General features: G+C 39.7%; 1 protein-coding gene across 1 annotated transcript; it reads right to left on the bottom strand.

Annotated features, from left to right (window-relative positions):
• Window positions 1-4,618: 4,618 nt before the first annotated feature.
• Window positions 4,619-5,401, bottom strand: LOC127637251 (zinc finger CCHC domain-containing protein 18-like). The gene has a single exon (XM_052118202.1). It carries the CDS (start codon window positions 5,399-5,401, stop codon window positions 4,619-4,621), a length of 783 nt encoding a protein of 260 aa, XP_051974162.1.
• Window positions 5,402-12,562: the final 7,161 nt, after the last annotated feature.

The raw sequence follows: 12,562 nt of genomic DNA, 5'->3' as shown, positions 1-12,562 counted from the left end.
GGTAAGGGGATTACCTAACTGTGGGTAATGGAATTTCTTTGGAGGTTTTGGGACCCTGTTTGATCTTCTTAGATTTTGATCTACACTTAATCTTGCATATGCATTAACTTGTTCCATTTCTTCTTCCAGATCATGAGCATCCGTGGACATATCTTTTTCCTCCTCATCACCAGCTGGATCGGATGATGGTAAGTATCCTCCTTCAATTCCATTTCCTGTTGATACGGTTTCTGGTACTTCAGGATCTGTAGGTTCATACATTTCTGTCACCTCTCCTAAACTATCATCCAATGGAAGAATGTAAGCTGGACTGTTCACAGGCTGGGGTAATTTTGTTTCATGAGGAAAATCTGGTTCCTGAGGTAAGTCAGATCTCGGAGGCAAGTCTTTTTCTTTTCCATCATCCACTTTTGACTTTGTGGTGTCATATGCATAGGTAATCTTTGTTTTTCCAGTAGGAATTCTACTGAATATGCAAATTTCATCCTCTGAATCCGATTGTTCCTCATTTAACAGTTCTCGCTGTCTTTGGCTCTGTGTCTTCGGCTTGGAGATGTTTACTGGATCAGGAACACTCTCCGCAGAAACACTCTCCTCAGAAGAAGTAAGGAAACCACAAGGTAATAGTAGATCCCTGTGCAACACTCGTAGAGGAACATCCTTATCTTGTGGACGAACTTTATAAACTGGCAGGTCTCCTACTCGTTCCACTACTATATGGATAGTAGAATCCCACTTGTTTGCGAGTTTATGTTTTCCTCTGATTCGAACGTTCCTCACTAGAACTTTATCTCCCACTTCAAGAGTTGACTCTTTCACTCGTTTGTCGAATCTGTCCTTATTCCTCATTGCAGACTTTGAAGCGTTTTGAGTGGCAATTCGGTAACTCTCCTCAAGTCGGGCTTTGAGACTCTGGACATATTTGGAATGCGACTCATGGACAGGTTTTTCTACGGGTAGCCCAAAGGCTAAATCCACCGGTAGTCTGGGTCGCCTCCCAAACATGAGCTCATAAGGCGTGAATCCAGTGGTCTCATTTTTCGTGCAATTGTAGGCATGCACTAACGGTTTCACAAAGTCATGCCAATGCGACTTATCCTGTTCCTTCAAGGTACCCAACATGTTTAGAAGCGTCCTATTGAAGCGCTCTACGGGATTACCGCAAGGATGATAGGGAGTTGTCCGTACTTTGTGAATTTTTGCCATCTCGCAAAGCTCTTTGATAAGTTTAGATTCAAAGTCGGCTCCTTGATCGCTAATATCCTCTCTGGAAACCCATAGTGGACAATGAATCCATCCCAAAGGCACTTAGCCACAGTCTTGGCTTTCTGGTTGGTGGTGGGTATGGCAACTGCATACTTGGTGTAATGGTCCGTCATGACAAGTACATTCTGGACATTACTTCGGTCTGGTTCGATGGAAAGAAAGTCTATACAGAGCAACTCAAGGGCCCGTGTAACCTGGATGTTGACCAATGGGGCAGATTTCTCTGGCAAAGCTTTCCGCATCACGCACCGTTCACAGGTCTTAATCTTCCTCTCAACATCAGCACTCATCTTTGGCCAATAAAAGCGAGAACGGACAAGGTCGAGGGTGCGATCTACTCCCATGTGGCCCATCTGATCGTGCAGGCTCTCCAGCACCGTTGCACGGAATTTAACAGGTAACACCAATTGGTAAGTTGTATGTTCGTCCAAGTGTCGATCGTCTGTACAGAACTCCATCCTTTAATTCTAAGCGGTTCCACTCCCTCAACAACAAAGAAAAGTCTGGACATTCATACCTCACCGTCCGGCATGGCATCTGGCCTTCTTCTAAGTGGCTAATGACTTGGTTCAGGACAACATCTTCCCTTTGTTCACGTTGCAGGTCTATACCAGTTAAACAGGGGACTGCAGACTCATCTTCAGTCAGGTCTTGAGCAAAACAACCAGGAATAACCTCCTGTTCCATTGCCAAGGACTCCACTAGAGCAACAGAAGTTCCACATCCTTGCTGAATCAGATGTTTGTCCCACACAGCTTGTACAACAGCACAGTCCATGACAACACCTTTATCTCCACCCAGATGCTTGAAGGCGAATTGCTGTATCCGTTCCAGTTCCTTTTGTGATACCATGTCATTGATCAGCTCACCATGGGGACGTCTTGATAACCCATCGGCATCTTGGTTTTGCTTCCCTGCTCTATAGGTCAGATCGAAAGAGAATGTGGCTAATGCTGATAGCCAACGATAACTTATGGCATCAAGCTTCGCGGAAGTTAGGATGTAAGTTAGAGGATTACTGTCAGTTATTACAGAGAAGTGATTGCCATACAAGTAGTCAGAGAATTTCTCGGTCACTGCCCACTTTAAAGCAAGAAACTCCAACTTATGGGCGGGGTAACGAGACTCACTTCTAGAAAGACCTCTACTGGCGAAAGCTATGGCTTTTTTTTCTCCATTTTGCTCCTGATATAATGCGGCGCCAAGACCTATGGTGCTTGCATCTGTGTGGAGGATGTAAGGTAAGGTCGGGTCTGCAAAACCAAGCACAGGAGCACTGGTAAGTTTGGAAATAATGGTGTTGAATGCTTCATCACAAGCCGTTGTCCATCGGCTCCCAAGTGACTCTTTTGGGTTAAAATAACTTCCTTTCAGCTCACTGTTCATGGTCTTACGATTCAGTGGGGCATAACCAGCAGTTAATTCATTTAGGGGTTTCACTATCTTGGAATAATCGCAAATGAACCGTCGATAGTATCCTGAAAATCCCAAGAATGATCTTAGCTCCTTTAGGTTCTTTGGTTTTGGCCAAGTCTTAAGAGCACTGATTTTTTCAGGATCTGTCTGGACTCCTGTCTCCGATATGATATGGCCTAGGTACCGGACTGAAGTTTGGAAGAATTTGCATTTTTCTGGGGATAATTTCAACCCATACTCTCTTAGTCTTCGCAGTACTTTTAGAAGCCGTTCTTCATGTGACCTCAGGGGTCTGGGAAAACACTATTAAATCATCAAGGAACACCAAGACCTCGGTGAGATGTAGATCCTCCATGCACTTTTCCATCAAGCGTTGGAATGTACTTGGTGCATTGGTAATTCCTTGAGGCATCCGATTAAATTCCCAAAATCCTAAGGGACAAGAGAAAGCGGTTTTGTATTTGTCAGACTCCTCCATTTCTATCTGGTAATAACCAGACTTCAAGTCCAGAACTGAGAACCATCGAGAACCCGTTAAGGCAGAGAAAGACTCTTCGAGGTTAGGCAAAGCATAGGAATCTTTCACAGTTTGTGAATTTAGCTTCCTGTAGTCCACACATAGTCTCACGTCGCCATTCTTCTTTCAGATGCGACTACGATTGGGGACGCAAACGGAGACTCAGATTCCCGGATCACTCCTGACTCTTTTAACTCTTGCAAATGCCGTCTGACAGCAGCCAGGTCATGAGGATGGATAGGGCGTGCCCTTTGCTTACAAGGGGTTTTGTCAAACAGCTTGATGTGATGCTTGACCTTGGATGTTCGACCAAAATCAAGGTCATGTTGCGCAAAGACATCAGACATATCACTGAGCTTCTTATTGATTCTATCTTTCCACTCTTTGGGCAACGGCGAGTCCCCAAAGTCAAAGGTAATCCCTGCTTCGGAACAGCTTTGACCAGCAGGTACAGATTCCACCTCGCGTTCTTGAGGGATGATACTCTCGATGGCATGCACTTCAGCAACCACAGCATTTGGCTGCAGTACTACATCCCGATGCGACTCATTCCGTAGCTGGACAGTCAACTTTTGCGTTGGGAATGGTGGCACTTGAACTACACCTCTTGGAAAAAGAATACCTCCAGGGAGGGAGGAGTTTGATGGGGGCTCCAGAAGAACACATTCTTTAGTGGATAAGCAATTCACATTTGCTTTTCCACAGAGTGCAACGGTCTGCTGTGCTGGAATCACTACGGGCTCCTTGCTTTGTAGTCTCACCAATCCAAGGCATCCATTGGCATTCTGTTTATGCCGTAATTGCAGAGTTTTGAGCACAGCACTGTACCCGTATCGTGGAGAATGGTGTTCAAGGATATTCAAGTTAGAACATTCAGCATACAAAGAATCAAGCATATTCATCCCAATTAAGACTTGAGATTGGTTTTCTGGTTTGAAGTCAGGAACGACTAGTGCCAGTGTGGAAATTTCAACCTCAGATCCAACCATGTCTTCTGGGAAAGTTATTGGAATTTCAACATATCCTTTGTATGGAACTGGCTGACCATTTGCTCCACTGACCTCAAGCAGAAGATTCAGGGGCTTGATGGGATGATTGATCAAGCAAGCTTGGTAAAAGGACCAAGGAACTGTGGTCACTTGTGACCCTGTGTCAAGTAAGCAATGACATTCAGTCCCTGAGATTTTGACTTGCGCTGTACACTTGGATCCGACCAGACGCTGAATACGGAATTTGTGGTTTGAGAGAGATTTGTGGTGTGGGCCTGAATTTTTTCTGGGGGGACAACCTTTAGGTTCACTAGTTCCAGTTTGTCCCACAACTGGAACTGTTAGGCATTTAAAGAAGCTGCACCAACATGACTGTTCTCTCTATCCCACTCTTGTTGCTTCAACCGCAGTTTGTTTTTTTTCTTTTCAACTAGCCCGGGTTCGGAGAATTTTCGCAGGTTACAGATATGTGGCCATCTTCACCACATCTGAAGCAGTAACCAGGGCGTGGTCTGGATTTCGTGACAGGACCACCGGTTGACTTAAACGGTGGTTTAGCAATAAACTCAGGAGTGCTAGGAGAGGGTGAAGTCTTATGCTTGGGTTTGACAGTCTTTCTGGACTTCGGGAGGGTCAGTGAAGTTAACTGTTCCTTTAGCTCAGCAATTTGCTTCTTCAATTCAGCGGTCTCAGACAACAACTTTGACTCATGAGGAAGTTTGCTTGAAATGGCAGCATCTTGGCTATAAGCATGAGCAGATCTAAGGGATGGCTGTGGTTTCTGCTTAGAAGCACTGCTGTGGCTTCTCATGCGCAACCATTTCTGTGCACTCTTGTCTTCTCTGGTTCTAAGGGAACGCAGTAAGTCTTGGAAATCGATAGGGTCATCTCTACGAGTTTCGAGACGAAGCTCAGAAATAAGGATGTCATCCCAGCAGCCTCTGCAAAACTGCCGTAGGAGATGATGGTTGCCCTCAGACGATTTAATTCCACCTCCCCTGACTGCCTTGCTCAGAGCAACTTGTAGCCTTTGGAGATAGCTAGATGATTTCTCTCCATCATTCTGAAATGTGTTCATGAATTTTGAGAACAACTCATCACCATCATCGATTGCACCATAAGCTGCATCAAGCACGTTAAGGTAAGCTCTGGGAGAAGCACGAGGCCCCAAAGACTTGACAATATCAGTGGCAGGAGGTAAGAGACTCTCCATAATTCTCCTTACTCTTTGTAAGTCAGACACAGAAGGGTCATCAAAGAGTAATTCAACATTACAACGCCAAGTGTCATAATCAGATTCATTATTGGGCTGGGGAATTCTCCCTGAGAAAGGGCGGAGCCTAACTACAGCACTGGATGGAATTGCTGCAGCGACTTCAGCTCTTAACTATATGCTCCACAATAACTTTCTGCACCTCAGCAGGATTGAGCTGAACGTGACTCATGGTGCCTGACAACTGTTTTTCAGACCTTGGTAAGTCATCTTGATCAAATGTTGGCTCATTGTGAATGGAACAAGGACTCTGGACATTCCTCTTGGATGCATTCTGCTCTTTATTGGAATTGAGCTCATCAAGCGCAGGCTCATCTGCATCCACCTCATCTGGAATTAAGGAGCTTGAGATCTCGCGAGAGTTCCTCTCGTAGTAAAGCATTGAAGGATTTTCCACTTTGCTTAGCAATGGTTTTCAGGGTGGATAAGTAAGAGGTTGTGGCACCAAAACTCTCCTCACAAGAGTAGACACTGCTCAGGGCTCTTATCTGATAAGTTAAGCTTGGGTCGTCTTTATCTGTGTAGCTAAGAGGTAGAAAAGGACTTATTGATTCAATAGCTGATCCAAAGTTGTACTCTACAATGGTGTGGTCATGATACTTGGACTCAGGATCGTTAATGGGAAGGACTCTTGCGATGGAACCATGACGTTTTAGAAGATCAAGGACTTTTTCATCCTCAAGAGTGTTAATTGGTCCACTGACTAGAAGAGCATTTAAAACTTTGACACTTTCCTTCTGTACTATTTCCATGTTTTCAAAGTCAATTTACTTGCCACACTAATAAACTGATTTAAATTTCTCGTTTGTTGATTTTTTTCCTTTTTAGATGTAAAGCATAAATAAAGCTATTAATTACACCTCCTGGCTGGCTCGCCACTTAGTATGTAGCACACGTGTCAAATAATATTGCACTTGTTACTAGTATTAACCATAGGCCAGTAGGTTCGACTATGGAGGTGTAATGAAGACAACACTGGTTAAATGGTAAAGTAAATCTTTGTATTTAAACAAACTATTAGAAATAATTGTTGATATTAAAAAAATAAAAATAAAAATAAATCAACAAATTGTGAGTTTTTTGCTCGATATCAAACCACAGTTATATGGATTCAATTCAATTCACAATCAATTAACAATTTCACTTGACTCAGTTGTTTGTTCGATTAGTTGGGTGCACCCTCTAGGCTATAAGGATATCCTAGAATACTACACTTTCAATATCAATATCAAATACGACCCCATAAACATTTACAAATGGTCACAATTGTAAATTTGACAGCTCACTGAATCACATGCAAAAATAACTCATCCGAATTGAACAAGATGCATACAACAGTTCAGAGAAAACAGTTAAATGAATCAGTTCAAAAGACTTGTTTGAACTAATCAGTTCAAAAGGGTTGAATTCGAAAAGTTCAGTTCAAGTTCGTTAGAGGATCCGATTCAAAAGACTCGGTTCACTGATTCAGTTCGGAGAATCCAAAGTTCCTTAGAACCATGGAAAAATGATTCTATAGTCCAAAGGGAAAAAAAATCGGTTGTGCAGGGAAATAAAATACTCTGAGCAGTCTTGCAAAAACGAAACTCAGTCCTGTTTAAAAAACTAGCAGGCAATCAGAACTCTCCTACCCAATTCCACAGGTGTTCGTTTGAAACTCAAATCTTGCATCGTTCAATGTTCATCTCGCTGGGAAGGCTCGCCATCTTGGGTTGTCATGCTGAAATGAACGCAGTTCCAGCATAGTACAAAAAAACCCGACCTGCATATGTAACAGGCAGTATTTAATTCACAATAACACATTAGATTCAGTGCGTTTAGGTTAACAACAGAAAATAGTAGCACTTGTTATCCTGTTGAATATATTGTGCTGCACTTCCATCGTAATTCGACAGCTTAGATAATATTATGCAACTTCAACAAGGAAAATCACTCGTTCAATATGATCAACAACAAAATATGAACATTACTGAACTCATATACACATATTCTTACCATTACATTACTTTTTGCATCAGATCGTTAAACATCAGATCATATCAGCATTTCATGCTGACAAAGAAATACGATTTCACTCTCTCTCAATTTAACACATCTGTACACAATTATTTGCATTTATGAAAGTTTACACATTTCAAAATGTGTACTCACCAAATCCAAAGAACATAGATTATATAAATGTCTCTTTTTCAATCATCTCTGACGATCTTAACTCTTACAATCAAAGTTATGCTGCTGCTCGTCTCACAGTAACGCAGATAAGTAAAATGGCTTCCCCCATACAGCAACTAACGTGGTGGGGCGGGACATCAACATAAATCTCACGCAATTGGACAATCATTAAGATGTCAATCATCACACTGACATGCATTTCTTTTTCCCGATTTTTTATAATTTTTCTTACACTCTTTACTAATTTCTGGTTAGTTTTAACAACTCTTTATTTAATTCCTTTTTAGAATTCATTCGTAAAATTATACAGGGTTACACTTGGATTGCTTTATTCACCAGAAAAACAGAAATGAATGCTGTGGGCACAAAAAGGCAGAGGGTGGCTTTAGTTTTGTTGGAACTGCCTTGCAGGGATACAAGGAACAGGCTTCTACCTATTTTTCCTGCTATTAAGCTCAGCATATTTATTAATGTTGCTTGCTAAGGCAAGCACCACTATTACTGTTGCTCATACTTGGGGTTAGGGATTTCATTTGTTAAACTTTGGTGTATAACTTGTCCTATTGAGCTATTTTGAGAGAACAATGATGATTTACTGTGAAAAGGATTTCTTAAGGGGAGACCACAGCTTTATCTGTATGTTCTCTCACATTTTGTTACCTTATAAATTGCACTAAACTTGCATTGCACTTGAGGAGTGTTATGTTTTCTTTGGAAGCTTGTATGCATTGTGATGCTTGAGGGTTCTGCATGTTTAGTATGTTTTCTCTGCAGTCATGGAGAGAGCAGCGAGATAGAAAATGCATTAAGGAGCTCGGCTCCTCTGAATTTGGTAGGGTGAATTCACAGTAGACTGAATGGTGCTTAAGCATTTTAAGAGGCTTTGGCTTAGCAATATTTCACTTAGGCAGAATAACTCATAATTCTTAATATCCAGCCATCCATTGAGCACACTTCCGGTGTTTAAACATTTCTTTTGCAATGATTTTAAACTCTAGAGAGGGGCAGGAGTGAGAGGCCCTGAAAATAGAAGAAGACAAAAATCTTTTAGGGACTTCATTACATAGAACATTAAACCCAATCAGAGTGTTAACGTGGTGTGTAATTCTTCATCTGAAGTACAGAAAAAAAGTACAGAAAGAACCAAAGGATGAGAGAAAACACATCTGTCCAGATTAGGGTGGATGTGCATGTTGCTAACTGATGTTGCTGACTTCATGAATGGGTAAATGTTTTTTGTAGGCTTTATTCAGACAACAACTAGTTATGTACCAGAAACTGAAAAAACTTTGAGAGAGATAAGCGATAACATACATTTGTATTTCACTCGCTCCACCAGTAGCCGAGCAGGCAGTGTGTTAGGTGAGGGAGGGGTGAAGTTATTTCTTTCTAAAACAAAGTGAACGCAAGTCGCCTACAAAGAACAAGCACAGACTTTTGTGTAGGGCTGGGATATCATCACAATGATTTTGCGGTTGATATAAAATAAAGCAATATTGTGAATATTGTAATCATTTTAATGCGCTTTTTATTCTGTCATCATAATTCTGATATTGATATTGATATTCAAATGTCATTATTTGAATGGAAAAAGCTGTAATTCAATTAAATTATTTCAGAGTGAACAAGAATTAATGATAATAATAGTAATAATAATAATAAAATAAAAACATATTAATTCATTCATATTTGCTATATGGAAACAACAAATAGAATAGAGATACATTTAAAAATGGGCTTTTCATTTATTTGTGACACATTTCTGGTTAAAGCCACACCAACATTCGGTTTTGCCATTGCAACAGATACAGATTAAGATAACTTCGCTGCACACAACAACAATCAGATTTTTTGGGCGCCTCAAAGCTCCTTTTTTGTAGTCTGAACAGAAAAAAGAGGAATCAGACATCCCTTGATATATTGACATGAATGAGGTCATTGAACAATAAAAACATTCTTCAAGTTTCAAAACTTCAAACTTCCTCTCCAATCTGAAAAGAGCATTTATTGTTTTGACCCTGCAAAAAACGACAATGAAATTGGCCCAACAGTGATGTAGGAATGGGGTGTTCATTTGAATATCCACGCCTCCACAACAAACGTCATTTTACGGTGAACTGACCGAAAGAGCAGCTGAGATACTCAAACTCTGAAAGTGGTACTAATGTTACTGTAGTTTGCTTTTAACCAACGAAAATATAAATGTGTTGAATAAGGGCTCCAGACCTTGTTGTGCCAGAGACAGGGTGAAAAAAGGTCATTTAATACTATATTGTCTTTTATTTATTTTCAGTGAACCTCAAGGAAAACACCAAAGTAAAAAAAAAATACAGTTTTACAAACCACACCCATAAAAGATTACTCAAAAAGACAAAACTATAGCCCAGGGTGCCCATTCTAATATACAACAGATGCTCATGTAACATCACATTCAGGTTTGAGGGAGACTCTTAAGTTTCAGTGAAAAGAGTCACCATGCAACTTCTGTTTCATCCGGCCTGCAGAGAGCATTACATCATTTCTGATTTTTATTTTTTGCCCTTTTGACACTTTATTGAAAGGCAAAGTGAGAAGGGAGATAGAGATAAAAGAACTGGGCGATATATCGTATAGTTAAAATATTTTTTTGATTAGGACTGTGAATCAATTAAAAAAAAACTGTTTTCTGTGATTAATCACAATTAATCTGTGCCGAAGGCAGGCAGAGAATGTGGATCTAAATGCAGCTTTTATTAATAAAAACAGGGAAAACTCAGGACAAAGAAAAAACAAAGGAAACCTAGCACAGAACATAGTAACACATGCAAGAACTAACAAAGGATACAGGGAAACTAAGGGCTTAAATGCACAAAGGAACAAACAAGGGAATGAGGAACACCTGGGGAGACAATCAGGGAAGGAGAAACTCTCAGGTGAAAACCAATCATAAAATGAAACTACAAAGGACTACAAAAACCAAACCGGAAACAGGAACTAAACTAAACTTCAACATAAAAGCACAAAAACAAAAGACAACAGTGAACATGACATAATCATGCTACATGGTACATTAAAATAAACATTCAAAAAGAATCATATATATATTTACTTTATACTTTGTCTCAAAGAACTTGCAAGAAATTGGTTAGTCGTCATTTATTTTAATTATTAAATTATATGCATATTAAAATATAATTGTTTTTTTTTTTTTTTTTTTTTTTATTAGAGTTAGACATGTTTCTACAGGTATAAATATTTGATTAAAGTATACATTTACATGCCTTAAAATCAGTGTATATGCTGTGATTAAAAGTTGGGCAAAATCTTCTGCAGTTTTCCAGTTAACTTTTTTAATTAAAAAAGGATCAAATGGGAAGATTCAATTTATATCAGGCATTATTGGCAACATTTAAAAGTACTTTGCCAATGCATTATAAGACACTATAAACACAGATATAAAACAAAAAGCTGAAGTTAAATTTGCCTGAGGTATGAAATTGCCAAAATATTATTTTTTCTGGCTGCCGTTCAGTCTCTATCATGCACACGCTGGGTCTCTCTCATGTGGTTTTGGTTTTACACTGGTTTAAATAACAGTTAATGAGCATTTTCGGGCGATGCAAAGAGATACGGCAGCTTGCCTGTATCTCTCCAGCACATGGCTCACCGCTTGCAGATGAAATCTCCATTCTTAACACCTGCAATCGTCGAGTGTGTACCTCCTGGAAATTTTGATGTGCCAATTGTAACCACAAGAAGTGGGGAAAAACATTAGTGAAGTTTCAGAAAGTGCCCAAAAAAATTCTATGTGAATTTCCAAGGAGCAAAGAAAAGACGTTTTGAACATTATTAAAAATGTAGGAATCATTATTAAGTCATCTTAGTTTTATTAGATCTCAGTGCCACGTTCGACACAGTCGACCATTATATTCTCCTCAATCATCTAGAATGTATGGTTGGCATCCAGGGAATGACCCTCTACTGGTTTTCCTCCTAAAAGAAAGGATATTCTCTGTGAATTTAGGATATTTTTCAGCTACTTCAGCTCAATTACAGTGTGGTGTCCCTCAAGGGTCAATCTTAGGTCCCTTGTTATTTTCAATGTATATGCTTCCTCTGAGCTCTATTTTCAATAAGTACAGCATATCTTATCACTGTTATGCTGGCGATTCCCAATGTTATTTCCTAGTGAGTGTAGACAAGAACTGTTCATCTGAAAATGCCCAACATTTTTTCAAAGATATTAAACATTGCCTGTCAAACAATTTCTTACAATTAAATGAAAAGTCTTTCCCATAAAGACTTGGAAATTGTGATCCAATCGTGATTTCATCAAGGTTAGACTATTGCAACTCATTGTACATTGGTCTACCCCAAACTGCGTTATCCCGCCTTCAGCTTTTCAAAACGCAGCAGCTAGGCTTTTAACAGGGTCAAAAAAGAGGAATCACATTTCCCTAGTTCTAGCATCTCTACACTGGCTTCCAGTGAAATTCAGGGTCGATTTTAAAATTCAGATTTTTGTCTACAAGGCACTATAAGGTCTCATGCCCCAATATATCAGTGACCTTCTACACCCTTACTCCCTGACCAAAGCACTCAGGTCTTCTGTTCATCTTCTATTGAAGGTTCCTCATTGCCGCTATAGATATAAGGGTGACCGTGCCTATACTGTGATAGGTCCTAATCTCTGGAATAGTCTCCCTTTCCAATCTTTGTTAAAAACATATTTTTATTTTGTGGCTTTTGAATAGATCATTGAATATGTTGAAGTGGATTAATACATGATGTTGTATTTAACTGCTTTTATTTATTTTATTATGTTTTATATTTAACTTTAAATCAGTCTGTTTTTATATTTTTTATTTGTTTGATCAGTAAAGCATTTCGGGTCAACTTCTGTTGTTTTTAAATATGCTCTATAAATAAAGGTTGACTTGACTTGTTTTC

The sequence above is a fragment of the Xyrauchen texanus genome, chromosome 45, assembly GCF_025860055.1.
Source record: "Xyrauchen texanus isolate HMW12.3.18 chromosome 45, RBS_HiC_50CHRs, whole genome shotgun sequence".
Lineage (NCBI taxonomy): Eukaryota > Metazoa > Chordata > Actinopteri > Cypriniformes > Catostomidae > Xyrauchen > Xyrauchen texanus.
The sequence above is the reverse complement of the archived record's forward strand: the minus strand, read 5'-3'. Positions and strand labels throughout refer to the sequence as shown.